Source organism: Dipodomys merriami, unplaced genomic scaffold, assembly GCF_024711535.1.
Source record: "Dipodomys merriami isolate MVZ:Mamm:240054 unplaced genomic scaffold, mDipMer1.0.p SCAF_19, whole genome shotgun sequence".
NCBI classification, from domain to species: domain Eukaryota; kingdom Metazoa; phylum Chordata; class Mammalia; order Rodentia; family Heteromyidae; genus Dipodomys; species Dipodomys merriami.
Window position 1 is genome coordinate 10880650 of NW_027203270.1, and position 22086 is coordinate 10902735.

Sequence of the window (22086 nt, forward strand, 5' to 3'; positions counted from 1 at the left end):
ATTCCCAACAACAGAGCTCCTGAATATTGTTTGGTTTGAACTAGCCTTGCATTTTCCCAGCCAATCATCATGAGGGGAACTGTCTGATTATTCCTTTACAAGAGTCATTAAAGGTCAGAGGCAGAACTTTACTACCAAATGAATGTAGTAATCCCTTCAAAGCAGTCCTGAGATGGCTGCATTCTTACTCCAGAGCTGCTAGTGCTCAAACTCTTTCGGAATGCCTTCAAAATCAGTATCTGACTCACTTCAGAAACAGTTTCATTATTTAACAGACCTAACTCTATTGGTGGACTCAAACTATGATTATTTGACATAGCTAGAGTCTAGTACTAAGTGAGTATACAGTGGTGGACCAAATATCTTCAGTCATTCCTAACCAAAATCTGTTATTTAGCTTGAGCATCCATTAAATCAAACCCAGCTGTCAATAAATGATTTTAATTCACCCTTAAACACCTGAAAATTTGATATCAGACACAAATTAACATTACATGAACTTTTAAGTTCTCAAAAAATACTGATTTACAAAAAACAACATGACACGAATAAGAATGTAACCTTCCAAGTTTGTTGCTTTGAGGGAATAAATGCATTCTTTCCTTTTTTTTTTTAAGCATTACAACTTTACAGGAAAATTTCATACTTTTGATCAAGTGTACAGAGCTCAAAAACCAGTGTTATAGATCTTGTTTTTTCTTTTTCATATACCTTCAAGTCCTTAAAAGTTGGTTATTATCCTTGTATCCAGAAAGCATGTTCTTTCAAGTGAATATTCTAGGTACTTTTTAAAAAGTAAAGGCAGATTAGGTTATAAGTGTTTTCAAGAATAGAAGGTTTTTAAATTCAAAACACTGTTGATATTAGTATGATTTTAATAAGATATATCAGGTGAATATAAGTGGAGTACAATGTAACACATAAGAATTTTTGTTTGGAATCCCTTTTTCTTACTAGAAAAGCTCTTATCTATTTCTACAATGCATAGCCAAAAGAATTTAATTTTCCCTACACATATTATCTTCTAATATAAAAGATAATTTAAGCTCTCTAATAAAAAATTTTTAATCTTATTTTGCAATCCTCAAACTAACTCTATTAACTGAAAAAAACATTATGAAGGATGCTTCCCAAAATAAACATTTCATCACAGTGAGGATTTTAGTGAAAGTTAGTTGGGCATCAGTTGGCATGTTGGCTTGGCAATGAGTATCTATATAATAAATATTGTTTTCTTTTGTATTTTAACAGAATGCCTGGTACCCAGTAAATAAAGTTAAGAACCTGTTAAGAACTGCAGTGAAGATTTTGTTCTTTACAGATTGCAGCAAGTCTGAGTTGAGGAAGTTCTGACAGATGCAAAATGTACACCTGTTGCAGGTGCACATACAGCGTAACCGGGCATGGCTGCGAAAACACACAGAAGGACAGGGTTGAGTTCTTACAAATATGGCACAGGTCAGGTGTGCCAACTTAAAAAAAAAGATTTAGGCATAAGCAACACTCTTTGTAGAAAGGAAAAGGACAGTGTGGGGCATGCTAAAGTTGTGCAGAATTCCACATTTATCAAAAACATAATAAACAGCAATAGTGTCCTCCTTCCTCCCTGTAGAAAATCTAGGGAACTTTATCTAACACTTATGTGTTGTGGTTTTTTTTTTTTTTTTGGAAGGGGGAATGGAAAAATTATTAGAGGAGAATCAGTGGAATAAATATGCACAGCAATAGATGGCACCCTCATCTAAATTAATAAAAACAAAAACTGAGTAAGCCATAGCATCAACTAAAAGGACAAGGCTAGCATTTAAATAATCATTCCTTCCTCCTTCTCCTCCCTCAGCACACACACATGCCTGGAAACCAGGAAGGAGAATAGTGACAAATACACAAAAGAGTCAAAAGACGAGTATATTCAACCCTGAGAAGATATGAACAACATCGTCTTTAATTCATCAAGCACCCTGGCTCCCGCAGGAAATCAAAGTGCTTCATAAATTTCCACTAGAACAAAATACAGGGTTAATTTCATCAGCTACCAAAACATAGCAGCTAAGTATGATAGTATGAAACTTCAGGTAAAAATGTAAAACTCAAAAATGGATCCAATTGAAATTGGTTATGAAATTTAGGGAGATTTCTGACTCCTTTCTGGTTGAGTGGAGGTGCACTACTAAGTACAGCACATAGAGCAACCCATTTCACCTAGGCCCTGACTAACAAAGTGGGGAGTCTCCATTGACTATTCAGTGGTCAGAGCCACTCAGACATACAAAGCCATCACACCACCCATGAAGAAGTATTGGCGCCGAACCCACTCAGAAGAGCGCCACCTGATGAATCAATGCCACCACTTCCTGTAACACCTCATCATTTAGAGGCCTCTCAGTCAAAGGACTGGCTCAATCTGACTTGGCTTAGCTTGTGAGATCTGACGACCACAGCACACGGTGCATGGTTGTAGAGATTAGCAGCATCCCAATAATGCCTAATTCCCAACATGAAGAAAAACAAGAATTAATTTTGAGAGTTAATGCTCAAGACATTCTTTTTTAAAATCTGACTTGTGATGATAAACGTTATCACTGCTACTAAGTCACTGCCAGCTGTCATACTGGAATCCATCTGTTATTTTAAAAACTGAATCTAACTTCAACATACACAAGCTCCACCCACCAAAAAGGAGAGATGCAAAGTATGCTTAGCAACAGCCAGATGCTTCATGAGAAGTAGTTTGGGATCAATTATATAAATAAGTGTCCATGTATGTACATTTATCATATATACACACATACAACAATAATTATAGTAAAATACTTTAAAGATATAGATCTAAAAACAGTTGGAGTTACTTATAGGGCTTTTAAAAGTATGTTTACATAGTAAAGAAGATAACACAATATACAGTTAGGCAGTAAGTCTGACCAAGCAGTGCGTTTCTAGATAATTACTAATGTAAATTATAGCAACAAAGGAGATTTGTTCATCCTATAAGAAAATGTCAACAAAGTCCCACAGAAGTCATAAAGAAAAAGTAACTTACAAAGCAGTTTTTAGAAAGACCCAGATTTTTCTCAAATTCTCTATTCTATCAGTGTTGCCCATGTCTCGGGAGAGTCTGCCTCTGTAATGATCCTCTCTGTAGATAACATACATGAGAGTTTTAAAGCAAAGGTAAAACATAAATAAAGTTTTGCTTATCTTATACTAATAGGTATGACTTGTTTTCCATTACAAATAAAAATTCAAAGGTTTGCTGCATATTTTTTAAAAACTATTAGCTAATGGAATACCAGTAAAGTTAACCCTGATTTAAAAATCTGTACAAATTAACATCTTTCTGGGAAGTCTCAGTCTTGGTTTCTAATAATGTTTGATTATTACTCTATTTGAGCTACAGTTATCATAAAAAGACAATTATTTAGAGAATAACCTAATAGTAATCAAAACAAGCTATTTGGTCCTGAGAAACGCACTGCCTGAAAAGCTATTTTGTTATAAAACAGAATTTATACATAAGGAGAATTTATTCTTGAGGAGAATGTCATTGAGAATCATGCGATTTTAAGGCTGTTAGTAAACTACAAAGGTAAACACAGTTACATGCTTATACATATGCATGTATAGATATATAATAAATGTACATGAAATTTGTGACTCATATAATGCAAAACGTTCATATGTGGAAATTCTGATCACAGCTACTTTTGATAGTACTTAAAAAAATACCATATTCTGAATTCAAACATAAAACAAGATAAATTTACAAAAGATATTTAAATCCTTCATATGCCCAAGCTCAATTAATCAGCAGAAAAATTGAAAAATGAATTTTGAGTTCATAATCAAAAATGCCTTATAAACATAAAATAATATGACGCCAAACCCATTTTATTGGTATGAGGCTAATTTTAAATTCTGAGTGGGAGGCTGTGTTAAAAGGAGAGCTAAAGCTTGCTCAAAAATACACAAATATTGCCAAAAGCACTCTTTACATTGTTTTATTATGACACCCAAACCAAACTTGCAGCTGCCCAAATTTGCACCTTCTCATTATGAAGTCTCTTTCTGTTGCTGAACAACTTCTAAGTGACAAAGAACCCCCTCATGGCTAACAATGGCATGCAATGTTATTATGAACCATGCAACATTAAAACAAAGACAGAGCAAGTACTTACGGGTACATGGCCATGGTTGTCAACTTAACAAAGATATCCTTACTGGGTGCATCAGCAGTATTGCAAGTGAAGGCTTGAGGTGGAGGCATTTTATGTTTCCTGCAGAAATCAGTAGGTGAGATACTGTATTCCTGTTTAACTTCATGCAGGTCTGACTTGGCAGCTACGATTAAGCAGGGTATTCTGCTGTCCATAAAGTGTTGCTACAGAATAAAAAATAAAATCAAAATTTGATGACAAGCCTCCAGGTTACTATTTTAACTAAATGTCAACTAAAAACTCTTAGGGGAAAACACAAAGGCCCAATGTGTATGTATCTCTAATCATATAAAATAATACTTAGTGAAATGAATTATAAGGATATGGAATGAATTATAGGGGAAAAAATAACAGAGTGGCAGCTCATTCAATAAAGTCAACTCTACTAAAAAAACAACAAAAGAAAAAAAAAAACCTTCCTCAGGATAGGCAAAGCAATAATTGTTTTTGTTTGCCTGAGTACTTGGCCCTGAGCTTTTTGCTCAAGGCGGACACTTTGTCACTTGAGCCAAAGATCTATTTCCAACTTTTTTGTGGCTAAATAGAGGTAAAAGGCTCTTGGACTTTCTTGCCCAAGCTGACTTTGAACCCGTATCCTAAAATCTGAATCTCCTGAATAGGTAGGATTGCAGATATGAGCGCCTAGCACTATAATTTTAAACAGGGAAAGTGAACTGAGAGGCAAAGTTTGTAGTAGGGTAAATCATTCTCATAGTAAATATGACTAGGATCACTTTTTTGGAGGTAGAGGTATAGTTCAAGTGGTACAGTGCCAGCTTTGAGTAAAACCACCAAGTGAGAACATGGACCTGAATTCAAGCCCTAGTACCACCCCTGCCCACAAAAAACATCACTTTGCTAACAAAACAGACCAATTCTAATTCTTTAGATTCACTGTATTTTTTTAAAGATTTTTTTAATTAAAAAGAAAAAACACGATGAAACAAAAAGTCCACCTTATACTTAACAAAGATTATTTTGACTATTTTTTCCATGATACTTCTAGTGTTTGAGTATATGTATTTATTTATATGTTTATACAGTCATAGTCATGCTGGTAATAATATTTAAAATGTAATACTGTATTGTCTATATTCATCAGAATTATTTGGAAATTCATTCTTCTACTGTTAGATCTCTGGTTTGCTACCTAAAACTATGCTAGATTAAATTACCTTTGTGCATACAGTTTTTCTTCCTATTGACTTTTTTTTTTAATTGTGAAAATACCGTATAGGGGGGTTACAATTACATGGGCAAGATAATGAGTACATTTCTTTGTTTTTTTTTTGTTTTTTTGTTTTTTGTTTTTGGTCTGGTCGTGGGCCTGAACTCTGGGCCTGGGCACTATACCTCAGCTCTTCAGCTCAAGGCTAGCGCTCTACCACTTGAGCCCCAGCGCCACTTCCAGCTTTTTTCTTTTTGCTTATGTGGTGCTGAGGAATCGAACCCAGGGCCTCATGCATGCAAGGTAAGCTCTCTACCACTGAGCCACCTTCCTAGCCCCAATGAGTACATTTCTTATCAAGCATTGTTGCCTCCTCCTTTGTTTCCCCTTCCCATCCCTTCCTATCTCCCACCCCCCTCACCCCCCTTCCTATTGACTGTTGTTGATAATCTAAAAAAAAAAAACATAAACTGATAAACTTTCCAAACCTCTGGTTTATTCCCTTGCCCTGGAGTTATTCTTGGAATAATTGGTAAAATATAATCCATATGTATTTCTAACAGCCAAGAAGACCTTCCCATTAATGCAAAAGTTGTTTGTTTTTTTTTTCCTTTTTTTTCTGCCAGTCCTGGGGCTTGAAGTCAGGGCCTGGACTCTGTTCCCGAGCCTCTTTATACTCAAGGCTAGCGCTCTCTCTACCACTTGAGTCACAGAGTCACCTCCGGTCTTTTCTGTTTATGTAGTACTAAGGAATTGAACCCAGGGCTTCATGCATGCTAGGCAAGCACTCTACCACTAAGCCACATTCCCAGCCCCAACAGTTCTTTTTCTCTTTTGGCAGCACTGCGATTTGAACTCAGGGCTTCACGTTTGCCAGGCCAAGTGGCCTACTGTTGAGCTATGCCTCCAGCCCTTTTGTATGCTGGTTATTTTGAGATAGTTTTGTTCCCTGCCCTCCCTAGGCATGAAGTTGGACCTCATGCTGTCTATTTTAGGCTTTCTGTCATAGCTGGAATGACAGGAGCATGCCACCATGCCCAGCTCTCCATCTTCCCTCCATTAAGATTGAGTCTCATAGATTTTTCTACCTTTGATGGCCTGGCACCATAATTCCTACCCCTCCCCCACTCCCACCCCCAGTATAGTCTGTCTCCAATGTAGCTTGGTATGATGGCTGTGCACTACTATGCCAGCTATGGGTTGAGATGAGGATCTTGTAAACTGTTTTGCCCAGGCTGACTCTGATCAGCAATCCTCCTATTCTTAGCCTCCCAGATAAAAATTACAGCCATGAGTCACAGATGACTATTTGGACATTCTTAACCAGGAATATATGAGTCATGTGTGGGAGGTAGGGAACCCCAACGTGATATTCTACCATTGTAGTATGAAGCAAGAAGGGGGAGGGTAAAGATCCAGGTTTTTTGTGGGTTTTTTTCTTTTTTTTTGGGAGGGGGGGTCTAGTCGTGGGGCCTGAACTCTGGGCCTGGGCGCTGTCCCTCAGCTCTTCAGCTCAAGGCTAGCGCTCTACCACTTGAGCCACAGTGACACTTCCGGCTTTTTTCTTTTTTTTGCTTATGTGGTGGCTGAGGAATCGAACCCAGGGCCTCATGCATGCAAGGCAAGCGCTCTACTACTGAGCCACCTTCCCAGCCCCTTTTTTTTAACTGTAGAAATGATTTTGTTGCTTCTTTTTGGGTAGGAAACATTACATTGCAATTCCATTAAAACACCACATATTATGTTTAGCGATAATCTACAAACCTTAAAAATCCTGGCACAGTACTCAAAGGACTTGGGATTAGTGACATCATATACCAGACACACAACATCACAAATGATTTCGGCCTCAGTTAGAAATTCCGATTCTGAGATATCATGCAACTTGTAAAAAGAAAAAGATAATGAAAATCATCAATACCATAATTTTAACATACAACATCATGATGTATTATGACTTGTTCAACTAGACTTCCTAATTTAAAAAGTGCTGTTAAGCACTATTATTACAAGCATAGTCTGAGACATGAAAAATATGACTTGCAAAGAATAGTGCATGAATTAGAAAAAAGGAAAATTAACATTCAACAATATTTACTGAATACCCAATATTTAAAACTACAAGAGAATAGGAAACTAACAAGGTTTACAACGAGACTGACAAACCTTTATCAGAAAGAGTAAAATGTTTAAAATATCCAATGTGATCATCTGGCAAAATAAACTATTTTTAAAAATTTGGAAAAAGAACTTTTTTCCAGTACTTAATATTTGTTAGAAACTTTTCACTGAAGAGTTAACAAAATAAAAAAATTTAGGCTCACAAAGAGTAAGTCCCTTGGTGAAAGTCACACAACTAACCAAAGGTGGACCAAAGTTGAAAATGCAATGACTAGATCTAAGGACAGCATATTACCATTTTCAACTATATAGCATGGTATCTTTTCAATCAGATCATTCTGTCATATATTCTTGTTTTTGTTTTTGTTTTTTTTAGTCAGTCGTGGGGCTTGAACTCTGGGCCTGGGCGCTGTCCCTCAGCTCTTCAGTTCAAGGCAAGCGCTCTACCACTTAAGCTACAGCGCCACTTCCGGTTTTCTGGTGTTTTATTGGAGATAGGAGTCTCATGGTCTCCCTTGCCCGGGCTGGCTTTGAACCGCAATCCTCAGATCTCAGCCTCCTGAGTAGCTAGGATTACAGGCATGAGCCACCAGCGCCCGGCTTTCTGTCATATATTCTTTTTTTTTTTTTTTTTAATTTTTTTTATTGTAAAGATACTATACAGAGGGTTACAGTTACATGAGTGAGGTAATGAGTACACTTCCACTTCCTCTTGAACATTGTTACCCCCTCCATTGTTTTCCCCCTACCATCCCCTCCCTCCCTCCCTTCCCCAAGGTTCTTTTTTTTTTTTTTTTTTTTTTTTGATTGTGATTAAGTGATTACTTAATTTCCGGAAATTCACAGTATTGTGGAATAATGATGCTCATTTAAAGTCACAAGTTCATTCTAACTTTCCTGGAGCAAATTGTCTATCACAGTCTGTAATATATAACGGTGCTCATATGTTATATACCATATATGTGATCAGCAGCATGGGGTTATTTAGTAGTGGTTCAACCAGATGAGTGGGGGTTCTTTGTTTCTGTCATATATTCTTAAGTTATCCTCTTCCCTAATAGATAAACTTGATTCAGATTACATATAAACTACCAAGCACAGCACTGCTTTCATGCTGATTTTTAGTCAATAGTGATAGAATTTTTTTTTTAATCCAATAGAACTTAAACTTTATTTTTGTCTTTATTACTGTGGTATAGCTACAATCAAGTATAGCTAAAACATACTATTAAGTGCATAAGTGTACAAATAGATGCATTATTGTTTCCATACCTGTTCAATAATCACGTAGATTGAAGGAATGAACATTACAATGAACAAACCAGGTAAAAAATACTGTACACAGTTTCTACAATATAGATGTTATATTAAAGCCAGTGTTTCAGTCATGGAAAAATAAGTTCAACAAATAAAATCTTTGTATCACAGAAATTCTTACCAACAAATATTTTTCTTGTCCATATACATAAACAGTATTAATTGCATAATAGGATTTATGATCATCATGAATTTTCTTCTGCCTCTGAAAACAGAACCAAAATCTCAATTTACAATAAGACATCACAGAAATTAGTTTTCATCAACACACATACCTTTGTATATGTACAAGGATAAATTACAAATAAAGGGCATTCTTTATGCTTGTATACAGTTCATCAGTACAAAAGGATTATTTATGTTTCTTAGTTCTTTGGGTCTTAACACAAAAGATGCATTTGTCTGCATAAGGTGAAAGCAGTACTGAAGAGAAAGTATACACTAGAGACACCTGCTGGCAATTGTCATAATTTGGTTACACATGAAATTATTCTGAAAATCAATCTTCTTATTGAACAAAGTAATCAGAACTAATAGCTATCATTACTAAATTTGAAATATTTTATACATAACAAAATACTATCATTATTAAGCTACCAGTACTAAATTTGAAACATTTTGTACATACATACATAAAATTATACATTTATGGCAAGGATTGTGTTAGGTACTTTCATATGTATAGTCATTTAATCCCCACTAAACAGTGAAACAAGATATCCCACTCTCAACCCATCTTTCCCCCTGTCTTGATAGGGTCTTACAGTGTAGCCTAGCCTGGTCTGGAACTTGTGATCCTCCTGCCTCAGCCTCCAAACCTTGGATTTCAGATGTAGTCCACGATGCTTGGTCCTATATTTTAGATGTATTTCTCTAATATACATAGGCCAATGAATTCTATCAGTCATCTAAAAAGATTCATGACTATAAAAACTAAGTAATCCAGCTGGGCACCAGTGGCTCATGCCTATAACCTTAGCTACTCAGGAGACTGAGATCTGAGGATCACGGTTCAAAGCAAGCCCAGGTAGGAAAGTCCATGAGACTCTTATCTCCAATGAACCACCAGAAAACTGAAAGTGGCGCTGTGGCTCAAGTGGTAGAGAGCTAGCCTTGAGCTGAAGAGGTGAGGGAGAGTGCCCAGGCTCAGAGTTCAATCCCCACGACCAACAAAAAACAAAAACAAAAACACAAAACTATGTAATACAATTACTATAAAATTTGATGAATGAAGTTTATATTCTGAGAACTCACCATTAAGTTTCTCCCAAGAAGAGCCTGAAGAACTCCACTTTTCCCACAGCCTTTCATTCCAATTACATTACATCTGAACACATTTCTTTGAGTTTGTTTTTTCTGCAGGTCTATTTTTTTATCTCTTGTCACTAAAAAGAAATACACAAAACAATAAATACATAAGACTGGGCTGGGAAGGTGGCTCAATGGTAGAGTGCTTGTCTTGCATGCATGAGACCCTGGGTTCAATTCCTCAGCACCACATAAGCAGAAAAAGCCGGAAGTGGCGCTGTGGCTCAACTGGTAGAGCGCTAGCCTTGGGCTGAAGAGCTGAGGGACAGCGCCCAGGTCCAGAGTTCAGGCCCTACAACTGGCAAAATAGTAATAATGATAATAATAATAATAACAACATAAATACATATATAACACTTAAAACTCACTATGCTTCCATTCCACCTTTTGCAAAACTAGGTCTTGCTCTTTATCACTTCTGTTTTTGTTTTTGTTGCCAGTCCTGGGGCTTGAACTCAGGACCTGAGCACTGCCCCTGAGCTTCTTTTTGCTCAAGATGAGCACTCTACCACTTGAGACTGTGTGTCTCTTCTGGCCTTTTCTGTTTATGTGGTGCTGAGGAATTGAAACCAGGGCTTTCTTTGTGCATGCTAGGCAAACACTCTACCACTAAGCTATATTCCCAGCCTCTTTATCACTTTTATGAAGTGTTTCATCTATACACATACTATCTAACACTCAGGCTGTATGTGCTATTAACTACTAAATATAATGCATATGGGAAAGTTGACTTAATGTAAATGTAATGACATTTATTTTACCATAAAATAAGTAATATACTTTCACTAAAAACAAATCCTAAAAAATGAACAAAGGGCGGGAAGTGTAACTCAATGGTAGAGTCCCTTCCTAGCAAGCCTAAGAGCCTGAGTACAAACCTAGTGTTGCCAATAAAGATAAAAATTAAAAAGATAGAAATTTTAAAAAAACTGTGAATACAGTTAACATTATACCACAATTATTTTTTGTGGTGGTCATTCATTGAGAATCTCTTATTTTTTGCTGGTATTGGGGCTTCAAGTCAGGGCCTCAAGCTCTTGCTTAGCTTTTCTTTGCTCAAGGTTGGTACTTTACCACTTGGGCTATACCTCTACTTCGCCAGTTAACTGGGGATGAGTCTCTTGGATTTGTCTGCCAGACTAACTTAAAGTTGAGGTCCTCAGATCTCAGCCTCCTTAGTAGCAATGATTATAGGTGTGAGCCTCCAGAACCTGGCCTGAGATAGGGACTTGCTTTCTTTACTGGCCAGCCTTAAATTTAATCCTCCTATTCTCCTATTTTTGCTTCCCTGTGTTGCTGGGAACACATACACACTCTCTCTCTTTCTCTCTCTCTCTCTCTCTCTCTCTCTCTCTCTCTGTGCTTCCTCTGTAACTGGGACTATAGGATTATGCCAGTGTGCCAAGAAGTGAGATGGAGTCTAGTGAACTTTTTTGGGCCAAAGCTGGCCTTGAATTGAGATGCCCAGATCTCTACTCCCCAAGTAGCTAGCTAGTATTAAAGGTTTAAGCCACTGTTCCCAGCTTTCCATCTAATTTTATTCTATGATGAATTACTGTCATAATAAATTAAAAATCAAGGCTGGGAATGTGGCTTAGCAGTAGAGTGCTTGCCTAACATGCATGAAGCCCTGGGTACGATTCCTCAGTACCACACAAACAGAAAAGGCCAGAAGTGGTGCTGTGGCTCAAGTGGTAGAGCACTAGCCTTGAGCTGAAGAGCTCAAGGACAGTGCCCAGGCTCAGAGTAAGCTCTATGACTAACCAAAAAAATAAAAAGAGTGAAAACCAAAAGATGTTATTTGAAAGTCTGTACCTTTTTGGGTGCTGTATCTATAAGTGGAGAAAAGATATAACATTAGCAGGCCTTTCAGATATACATGTAACTGGGAGGTAGTGGCTCATGACTGTAATCCAAGCTACTCAGGAGGCTGAGATCTGAGGCTCCTGTTTCAAAGCCAGTGTGAGCAGACAAATTCAAGGAACTCTTATCTACAATTAATCAGCAAAAATCTGGGAGTGGAGGTATAGCTCAAGTGGCAGAGTACAAGCTGTGAGTAAAAAAGTCAAGTAAGGCATAAAGCCTCTATTATTAGCACCAAAAAAAAAAAAGGCAGGCTAGAAAACAATGCTATATTTATTTATTTTGTCAGTTCTGAGGCCTGAACTCTGGGCCTGGGGGCTGTCCTTCAGCTCTTCAGCTCAAGGCGAGTGCTCTACCTCAAGCCACAGCCACCACTTCCTGTTTTCTGAGTGGTTTATTGGAGGTAAGAGTCTCCTGGGCTTTCCTGCTAGGGTTGTCTGAACCATGTTCCTCAGATCTCAGCCTCTTTAGTAACTAGGATTATAGGTGTAAGCCACCAGCACCCAGCTCAACAATGCTGTATTATCAGCACAATAGAATAATGGGACATCTCGTCTTGAGTTAAAGATATCTCTTTAAGATGTACCCTAAGATCCAACAGCAGACCTCACTAGAGACATTATTTATTTTATCAAGAACTGAAAATGATTTTTTAAAAAATACTACCCATAAGTATGAGATAGTTAAATAGTAACAGAACATCCATGACAACACACATGTAAGATGTGTAAAAGTATACTTATTTATATGTAATAAATTCTGTCTAACCAGTTAAGTACTTTTTTAAAGGGTACTTGTTCTATCAGTTTTAAAAAGGTTGTCTTCTTGGGCTAGGGTTTCCTGTAAAATATAGCAGATTTATAACAACTAGGATATAAGAAACTCCTGAAATAATTAATTCCCTAATTCATTATTTCCATAGCTATGGGTTTCTTTGAGTGAACACACTCAAGAATATATAGTTTATATTCAAAATCTATGACAGACAATAATGCCCATAGTTCCCCCTCATTTTCATCAATGGAGTACTCCCAGGATGTAGATTAGAAGTCTTCTTTTCTGTTCTAATGAACAATAAAATTGAGCAAGGAAAGCTAAAAGAGCATAAACACAAGAACTAATGAGAATGAATTTACTTTTATTCTTCGTAACATCTGAAACTGGAGTCTTAAAAAGCAATATTCCAGTTGGGCACTGGTGGCTCATGCTTATAATCCTAGCTACTCAGGAGGCTGAGATCTGAGGATCGAGGTTCAAAGCCAGCCCGGGCAGGAGAGACCGTAAGACTCCTATCTCCAATAAACTACCAGAAAACCGGAAGTGGCTGTAGCTCAATTGGTAGAGCGCTCGCCTTGAGGTGAAGAGCTGAGGGACAGCGCCCAGGCCCAGAGTTCAAGCCCCACGACCGACAAAAAAAAAAAAAAAAAAAAAAAAAAAATCCTAGCTACTCAAGAGGCTAAGATCTGAGATTCCCTGTTTGAACCCACCTTGGACAGATAAAGCTCTTATTTGTAACCACCCAAAAGCCAAAATTAGAGCTGCAGCTCAAGTGATAGGAGTGCTAAGGCTTGAACAAAAAAGTTAAGGGACAATACTCAGGCCTTGAGTTCAAGCCCCAGGAACAGCACAAAAAATAAATAAAACAAAACAAAGCCCATAAAGCCCCAACAATATTCCTTATCACAAACTGACTGAGTATCTAGACGCTTACCTGTAATGGCTGAAGCTTGAGATTCTTGTTCAGTCAATATGGAATAGCCTAGATAGCCCAAATATTCCAGGCACCTCTGTACATCTAAGTAGGTGGTAAGCCTAAGAAAGGGTAATGTTAACAAGATAGAAAGTTCCTAAATGAACATTCAGAGAAAAGAAAATTCCAACAACTCAGGAAATGTTAACCACTAGACTTCCTAAATAGTATTTATCAAGCTGCTTTAATTTCCTACAAACTCAACTATGGATTTGGCTACACTGACATTTTCACAGCAGAGAAGGGAGAATGCTTGCAAAGCAAGGGCAATTTCTTTTATCTCCCCAACATGAAGAAAATAACAAATCTATACAGGTGAGTTGAGAGTGGTCAGTAAGAACTACAGCAGGTGTCTCACACCTATAATTCTAGCTACTTCTGAGGCTGAGATCGAAGGATCATGGTTTGAAGCCAATCTGGGCAGGAAAGTTTGTGAGACTCTTTTTTTATATTTTTATTTTTGGGTCCAGTCGTGGGGCCTGAACTCTGGGCCTGGGCGCTGTCCCTCAGCTCTTCAGCTCAAGGCAAGCACTCTACCACTTGAGCCACAGTGTCATTTCCGGCTTTTTTTTCTTTTTTGCATATGTGGTGCTAAGGAATCGAACCCAGGGCCTCATGCATGCAAGGCAAGCACTCTACCACTGAGCCACCTTCCCAGCCCCAAGTTTGTGAGACTCTTATCTCCACTAAACTACCAAAAAAAAAAAGCTGGAAGTACAGCTGTGTCTCAAGTGGTAGATCACTAACCTTGAGCAAAAAAAGTTCAGGAGAGTGTTCAAGCCTCAGAAGCATGTGTGCATGTGTGCACACACATACTACAGCTGGGAGATAATATATTATCTGCTTCCAAAGTCAACATACAGTTTCTGGGGCTGGGAAGGTGGCTCAGTGGTAGAGCGCTTGCCTTGCATGCCTGAGGCCCTGGGTTCAATTCCCCAGTACCACATAAGCAAAAAGAAAAAAAGCCGGAAGTGGCGCTGTGGCTCAAGTGGTAGAGAGCTAGCCTTGAGCTGAAGAGCTGAGGGACAGCGCCCAGGCCCAGAGTTCAGGCCCCACGACCGGACCCCAAAAAAAAAAAAAACATCTAGTTTCCTAACCAATGGCAATCTTGATGACAATTAAACGGATCCAAAATTTTTGACAAAAGGCCCCAAATAACTGAAAGGTACCAGAAACTAGTTAGTCTTTCTGATACATCTGAAAAAAGAAAAGTTCCTAATAGTGAAAAACTTAGTCTCATCAAGGCTAAAGTAACAATGTCATCATAAAAATTAAAGGATTCCCTTAATGGCTTATACATGTCAACCACATCACAATTAGGATGTAGATAAATCTTTATTAAGTCTTACTACAAATTCATGAGTCAGAGTATGGTAATCAAGAATACCACATATATACTAGTTATACAGGAGGCATATAAAGGAGGAGCACAGTTTGAGGTTGGTTCCAGACAAAATTGGGAGACATTGTGTAAAAAGTAAGTAAAGGATGGAAGTGTTGTTCAAGGGGAGTGTAGAGTATTTGCCTACCAGTGTGAGGCCCTGAGTTCAAACCCTCATACCAGAAAAAATAAAGTAAAATAACAAGTCTTCAATAACCATTAAAATGTTTCTCCCATGTTGAAGGAGTAAGAATTATGCAACAGCATTATTTCCAGTTCTCTTAATCAAACAAAGAAGTACTAAAACAGTTTAGGGTTTTTGCTTGTTTGTTTTTGTTTTTGTGCTAGTCCTGTGGCTTGAACTCAGGTCCTAGGTGCTGTCCCTGAACTTTTGTACTCAAGGCTAGCAAATGGAGCCACAGCTCCACTTCAGGCTTTTTGGTGGTTAATTGGAATTAAGAGTCTCATGAATGCCGGGCGCTGGTGGCTCATGCCTGTAATCCTAGCTACTCAGGAGGCTGAGATCTGAGGATCGCGGTTCAAAGCCAGCCCGGGCAGGAGAGACCGTGAGACTCCTATCTCCAATAAACCACCAGAAAACCGTAAGTGGCGCTGTGGCTCAAGTGGTAGAGCGCTAGCCTTGAGCTGAAGAGCTGAGGGACAGCGCCCAGGCCCAGAGTTCAGGCTCCACGACCGGACCCAAAAAAAAAAAAAAAAAAAAAAAGAGTCTCATGAAGCCGGGCGCTGGTGGCTCACGCCTGTAATCCTAGCTACTCAGGAGGCTGAGATCTGAGGATCGCGGTTCAAAGCCAGCCCGGGCAGGAGAGACCATGAGACTCCTATCTCCAATAAACCACCAGAAAACCAGAAGTGGCACTGTAGCTCAAATGGTAGAGCACTCGCCTTGAGCTGAAGAGCTGAGGGACAGTGCCCAGGCCCAGAGTTCAAGCCCCACGACCGACAAAAAAAAAAAAAAAAAAAAAGAGTCTCATGAATTTTCCTGCCAGGCTGTCTGTGAACTATGATCCTTAAATCTCAGTCTCCTGAGTATCTGGAATAACAGGCATGAGCCAATGGTGCCCAGATTAGTTTAGTTTTGATATAAGACTTATGATTGTTTCCTAGTACTATCCTCTAAAAGAAAACCACCCTATACGGATAAATTCAAAGAACATCTATAGCTCAGCTTAAAAATATCCAGCATTACAAATCTTGAGTAAGGGTAATTACGAGTGAAAAATTCACAAGAACTGACAAGCTTACATGATGAATATAATACGCCATAATCTAACCTCCTTGTGACTCTAGAGGAAAAAGATAAGTGCTATACTCACGTCCACTGGGAAAGGAATCCCTGGTATGTTATCCAGCCTCTTTCATTTGTGCAAACTGTGTTATTCACATCTGGCCCCCAAGGTATGTAAGGAAAAACTTTAAACAAATCTTTAAGTTCATCAGGTGACAAAGCGCAGTCTCTATCCTGAAGATTACAAGGAAATTAATATTTAGATACCTAAAAGAATAATGTCTAGGAATAAATCCCTAGTCTAATAAAGCTATGCTAAAAACTGAGTAAACAAGCCGGGCGCCGGTGGCTCACGCCTGTAATCCTAGCTACTCAGGAGGCTGAGATCTGAGGATCGCGGTTCAAAGCCAGCCCGGGCAGGAGAGACCGTGAGACTCCTATCTCCAATAAACCACTAGAAAACCGGAAGTGGCGCTGTAGCTCAAGTGGTAGAGCGCTCGCCTTGAGCTGAAGAGCTGAGGGACAAGCGCCCAGGCCCAGAGTTCAAGCCCCACAACCACCAAAAAAAAACAAAAAAAAACAAAAAAAAACAAAAAAAAACTGAGTAAACAAATGATAAGAAAATTTATATTCTATCAAGAAAATTCTTCACATGGATATAAGATAAGCTTCGAAAGAGTGCATCACAAACTAGAACTTTACATTTTGAAAAAACAATAAAAGAGCAGAAAATATTTTTGCTGGTTTAGAAAGTTGAGTTTCTGGGGGTGGGAAGGTGGCTCCGTGGTAGAGCGCTTGCCTTGCATGCATGAGGCCCTGGGTTTGATTCCTCAGCACCACATAAGCAAAAAGAAAAAAGCCGGAAGTGGCGCGGTGGCTCAAGTGGTAGAGTGCTAGCCTTGAGCTGAAGAGCTGAGGGACAGCGCCTAGGCCCAGAGTTTAGGCCCCATGACCAGACACCCCCCCCAAAAAAAAAAAAAAAAAAAAAAAAAGAAAGTTGAGTTTCTCGCTACATATCTCACAGCTAAGACAACAGAATAACATCATTCACACAGATTTTTTTTCTTTTTTTTTGCAAGGGCTGGGTGTGGTTCAAGTAACGGAACATCTGCCTAGCATGTGCTAGGCCCTGAATTAAAACCCAATATTGAAAAAAAATTACCATATATCATGAAAATTACAGTTTAAATACAAAAATAAGTTTAAAAGCTTACCAAATCATGTTTGTCAAAGGTGCTTTGGAGAAATAAATATGCATGATGATTTAATTCAGTAGTGCAATCAGGAGGTATTTTTAGCCTGTTGAAAAATTTAAGAAGAAAATCATTAATCAAATATTAAAATTTAATTTAAAAAAGAAAAAAGTTGCAACAAAACTTTTTGTGGGATGACACCAAGTACATAACATCTTCTCTGAAGCCATTAAGAGCTTTCCAAGCAACATTTCTGGTGTGGTTACAGCATGCTCAAGAAGGGTCAGAATAGTCAGTTCAAAGTGACACACATATCATTCCTAAATATCAAATGAACAGGATGAAATAAAATCTTTATAAGTAATATAGATTAAACTGCAATAGGTTTGTTCTGCCAATAACCAAATTATAAGTTACAATTATGAGCTTAATTTTTTTTTCTGTCTTAACAGTACTGAGATTTTGACTCAGGAACCTAAGCTTGCAGGTACTCTACTGCTGAGCCACACTTCCAGTCCTTTTTTGCACTGCTTACTTTGAGATGGGGTCATGCTTCCTGGACAGGCATGCACTTGGACAAGTACTTGCTACTTTCTATTATAGCTTAATGGATGGACCATAGTCTCTCAAATTTTTCTGCCCAGGGCCGGCCTGGAATTGCTATCCTCCTGATCTCAGCCTCCCACATAACTAACATGCCCAGCTATTGGTTGGAAAAGGAGTCTTGAAAATTTTTCTGCCATGGGCTGGGAAGGTGGCTCAGTGGTAGAGTGCTTGCCTTGCATGCATGAGGCCCTGGGTTTGATTCCTCAGCACCACATAAGCAAAAAGAAAAAAGCCAGAAGTGGCGCTGTGGCTCAAGTGGTAGAGAGCTAGCCTTGAGCTGAAGAGCTGAGAGACAGCGCCCAGGCCCAGAGTTCAGGCCTCATGACCGAAACAAAAAAAAATGAAAAAGAAAATTTTTCTGCCTGGCTAGACTCAAACCACAAACCCAACTACATATTAAGCCCAACTATATAGGCTTAATATCAATCTCCATGTTGAAATGAGTTGAAAATAATGTGAAGAAGGATTTCTTCTTGGTCTCTCTGATCCACCTTAAATGCAGTTCAATGAACAGTGAAATGCAATGAGTTAGGTAACAAAAAGACAAAAACAAGGTAGACTTCAAGTTAAAAAAAAAATTTTCAGTCTTACACTGGTGCTTTACACACCTGTAATCCTAGCTACTCAGGAGGCTGAGGCTGAAATATGGGAATCACAGTTCAAAATTTGCCAGACAGGAGAATTTATGAGACTCTCATCTCGAAATAACAACCAAAAAGCTGGAAATGAAATTGTGGCTCAAGAGGTAACACACCAGCCTTGAGCCCAAAAAAAGAGCACTCAGGGACAAAGCCCAAGCCCTGAGTTCAAGTCTCAGAACCAGCACATCATACACAAATATAAACAGTTTAAACTGGCATAATATTTGCACTTATTTTATGAATCCTAAAGAAAGCAGAGTAACTTCCATTTCCATATCCTCAAATACTATCATTTTTATGTGTTGGAAACATTCAAACTCTTCTTCACTTATTTTGTTTTTGTTAATCAATCATGGGGTTTGAACTCTGGGTCTGGGCACGGTCCCTCAGCTCTTCAGCTCAAGGCGAGCACTCTACCACTTGAGCCACAGCGCCACTTCCAGTATTTTGGTGTAATCAGAGATAAGAGTCACACAGATGTTCCTGCCTGGGCTGGCTTTGAACAGCGATCCTCAGATCTCAGCATCCTGAGTAGTTACAGGCATAAGCCACCGGTGCCTGGCTTCTCCACTTATTTTGAAATCTATAATTATTACAGATTATAGTTATCCAATTATGCTATAGTCCATCAGAAATAATTCTTCCATCCCTAAGTGTATATTGGTATTATTACCAACCTCTACCTTCTCTCTCTCCAATCCCCTCTTGGAATCAGCTTCCACAAATGAGTGAGAACCTTCAGTATTTGTCTTTCTGCAAGTGTCCTATTTCATTTCCTCTAGTCCCATCCATGTGGCCACAAATAACAAACTTCATTTTTTATGGCTGAGTAGCTATCATATATGGCATTTTTGTCATTTACTAATCCACAGATGGGTATCTAATACCTTGTTTGATTCCATAGAATGACTATTGTGACTAGCAGTAAACATAGGAGGGATAGGTTATTTCCTTGGTATGATTTCATTTCCATATAAATGGTAGAAAGATCACAGATCATATGCTAACTCTATTTTTAGCTTTTTTGAGGAACCTCGATACTGTTTTCCATAATGATTGTACTAATTTGCACTGACATCAACAGCATGGTGAGTTCCCCTTTCTCTGTAACCTTCCCAGCATTTTTTTTTTTTGTCTTTTTGATAGCAACAGGCTCCCTACCACTATGAAATCATATTGAAGCCAGATCGTCAATCAGCTCTCTGTAAAATGAGTCAAGTGCTGAAGTATGTAAACTAAAGATGCTAAGGGGGCTGGGAAGGTGGCTCAGTGGTAGAATGCTTGCCTTGCATGCATGAGGCCCTGGGTTCAATTCCTCAGCATCACATAAGCAGAAAAAGCCAGAAGTAGCGCTGTGGCTCAAGTAGTAGAGCACTAGCCTTGAAGCTGAAGAGCTGAGGAACAGTGCCCAGGCCCAGAGTTCAAGTCCCATGACTGACAAAAATAAATTAATTAATTATCTTTAAAAAAAGAGCCAGGCAGCTGGGCGCTGGTGGCTCACGCCTGTAATCCTAGCTACTCAGGAGGCTGAGATCTGAGGATCGCAGTTCAAAGCCAGCCCGGGCAGGAGGGACCGTGAGACTCCTATCTCCAATAAACTACCAGAAAACTGGAAGTGGCTGTAGCTCAATTGGTAGAGCGCTCGCCTTGAGGTGAAGAGCTGAGGGACAGCGCCCAGGCCCAGAGTTCAAGCCCCACGACCGACAAAAAAAAAAAAAGAGCCAGGCACTAGTGGCTCACACCTGAAATCCTAGCTACTCAGGAGGCTAAGATCTGAGGATCACAGTTCAAAGACAGCCTGGGCAGGAAAGACTGTCAGATTCCTATCTCTAATAAACCACCAGAAAACCAGAAGTGGTACCATAGCTCAAGTGGTAGAGCACTCACCTTGAGCTGAAGAGCTGAGGGATAGTGCCCAGGCCCAGAGTTCAAGCCCCACAACTGACCAAAACAAAACAAAACAAAACAAACAAAAAAAAGATGCTAAGGAAGCAACTATAAAAAGGAACATCTCTGGACTAGAAGGTAGGGCAGTATCGACACTACTGATTTTGACACTATCCCTTCAACTGAAAATTAAAGGATGAAACCTTAACTACACTAAAGGTAATAGAGTTAAAATATACCACCGGCAAAAACCTAGATAGAAAGCAACAGATGTTTGGTGATCTATAAATAGTTTGTGGTTTACTTCTGGAATTAAGGTGGGGAGAGCATGGGCACAACCAGTAATGAATGACCTCAGCCATGTTAAGAAGCTTAAGATTTACCTTGTGTCTCAGGAATTAACGTGTGTGTGTGTGTGTGTGTGTGTGTGTGTGTGTGTGTGTGTGTGTGTGTGTGTGTGTGTGTGTGTGTGTGTGTGTGTGTGTGTGTGTGTGTGTGTGTGTGTGTGTGCGCGCGCGCATGCGGTATGTACGTGTGTGTACTAATTTAGCAGAGTTAATAATAAAGTTGGAGAGGTTCAAGTAGTGGCTCTAGGGAGTTATTTTTCAGGAAATATGAAATAAAGTATGAAAGAGATGATTAGTATACATATGCCACAGAGCCCTAACAGATAGGATTTACCATTTTTCTATCTTAAAAAGCACTAAATAGTTTCTTATAGAATGTATCCATTGCAAAAAGGACACAGAAAAGAAAACTTTGTGGATGTCCCAGGACAAATTCATCCATCATTACACAGTCAATGAAAAATCCTGGAAATAGTTGAGTGTCTATAATCCTATTTACTCAGGAGACTTAGACTTGGAGTACACAGTTCAAAGACAGGTTAGACAGAAAACTCCTTCAAGACTCCAGCTCCAAATAATCAGCAAAAAGCTAGACTAGAGGCATGGCTCAACTGGTCAGCCATGAATGAATGATCAAGGAAGTTAAGTCAAGTTAGTACAAGGCCCCTAGTTCAAACCAGTATTGGTAGGAAAATAACAACTACAAACAAAAACTGGGAAATGTGCCAAGAATAAGCAAGTTAGACAAATGAAGTTCCAACTTAGAACTGATTAGCGGATGAGAATCTAATCACAAAGAACTCTATTTCTTATTAATGAGGAAGAGAAAGTAACAAGTCTTTATGAACTGTTACACATACAGCCAGAGGTACTATTTTAAAATAAAATTTTAAAAAGACTGAAAGAGTAAGGAACAGAGTTGAACACCCAAAGGCCAGATAATGCAAAGTTATAATCCCTGAAAAACCTGCTTTTGTGGGTAGAAAAGGCACCCTGCAGCAAGGCATTCTCCTATGTGAGGGCAGCACTTGACACATTTTTAAA

General features: G+C 38.8%; 1 protein-coding gene across 8 annotated transcripts in view; it reads right to left on the bottom strand.

Annotated features, from left to right (window-relative positions):
• The window catches only part of Rhot1 (ras homolog family member T1), an 84849-nt gene that overhangs the window by 17286 nt on the left and 45477 nt on the right, over window positions 1-22086 (bottom strand). For 4 of the 8 annotated variants that reach the window (XM_070027232.1, XM_070027235.1, XM_070027234.1 and 1 more), the window contains 9 exons: window positions 17583-17667; window positions 16457-16602; window positions 13703-13803; window positions 10075-10205; window positions 8942-9025; window positions 7147-7266; window positions 4176-4378; window positions 3041-3136; window positions 1285-1407 (listed from right to left, as the gene is read on the bottom strand). In XM_070027232.1, coding sequence (XP_069883333.1) covers window positions 1285-1407; window positions 3041-3136; window positions 4176-4378; window positions 7147-7266; window positions 8942-9025; window positions 10075-10205; window positions 13703-13803; window positions 16457-16602; window positions 17583-17667 — 1089 coding nt within the window. The remainder of the gene's footprint in view (window positions 1-1284; window positions 1408-3040; window positions 3137-4175; window positions 4379-7146; window positions 7267-8941; window positions 9026-10074; window positions 10206-13702; window positions 13804-16456; window positions 16603-17582; window positions 17668-22086) is intronic. The other 4 variants (XM_070027236.1, XM_070027233.1, XM_070027239.1 and 1 more) reach the window with 3 other exon arrangements.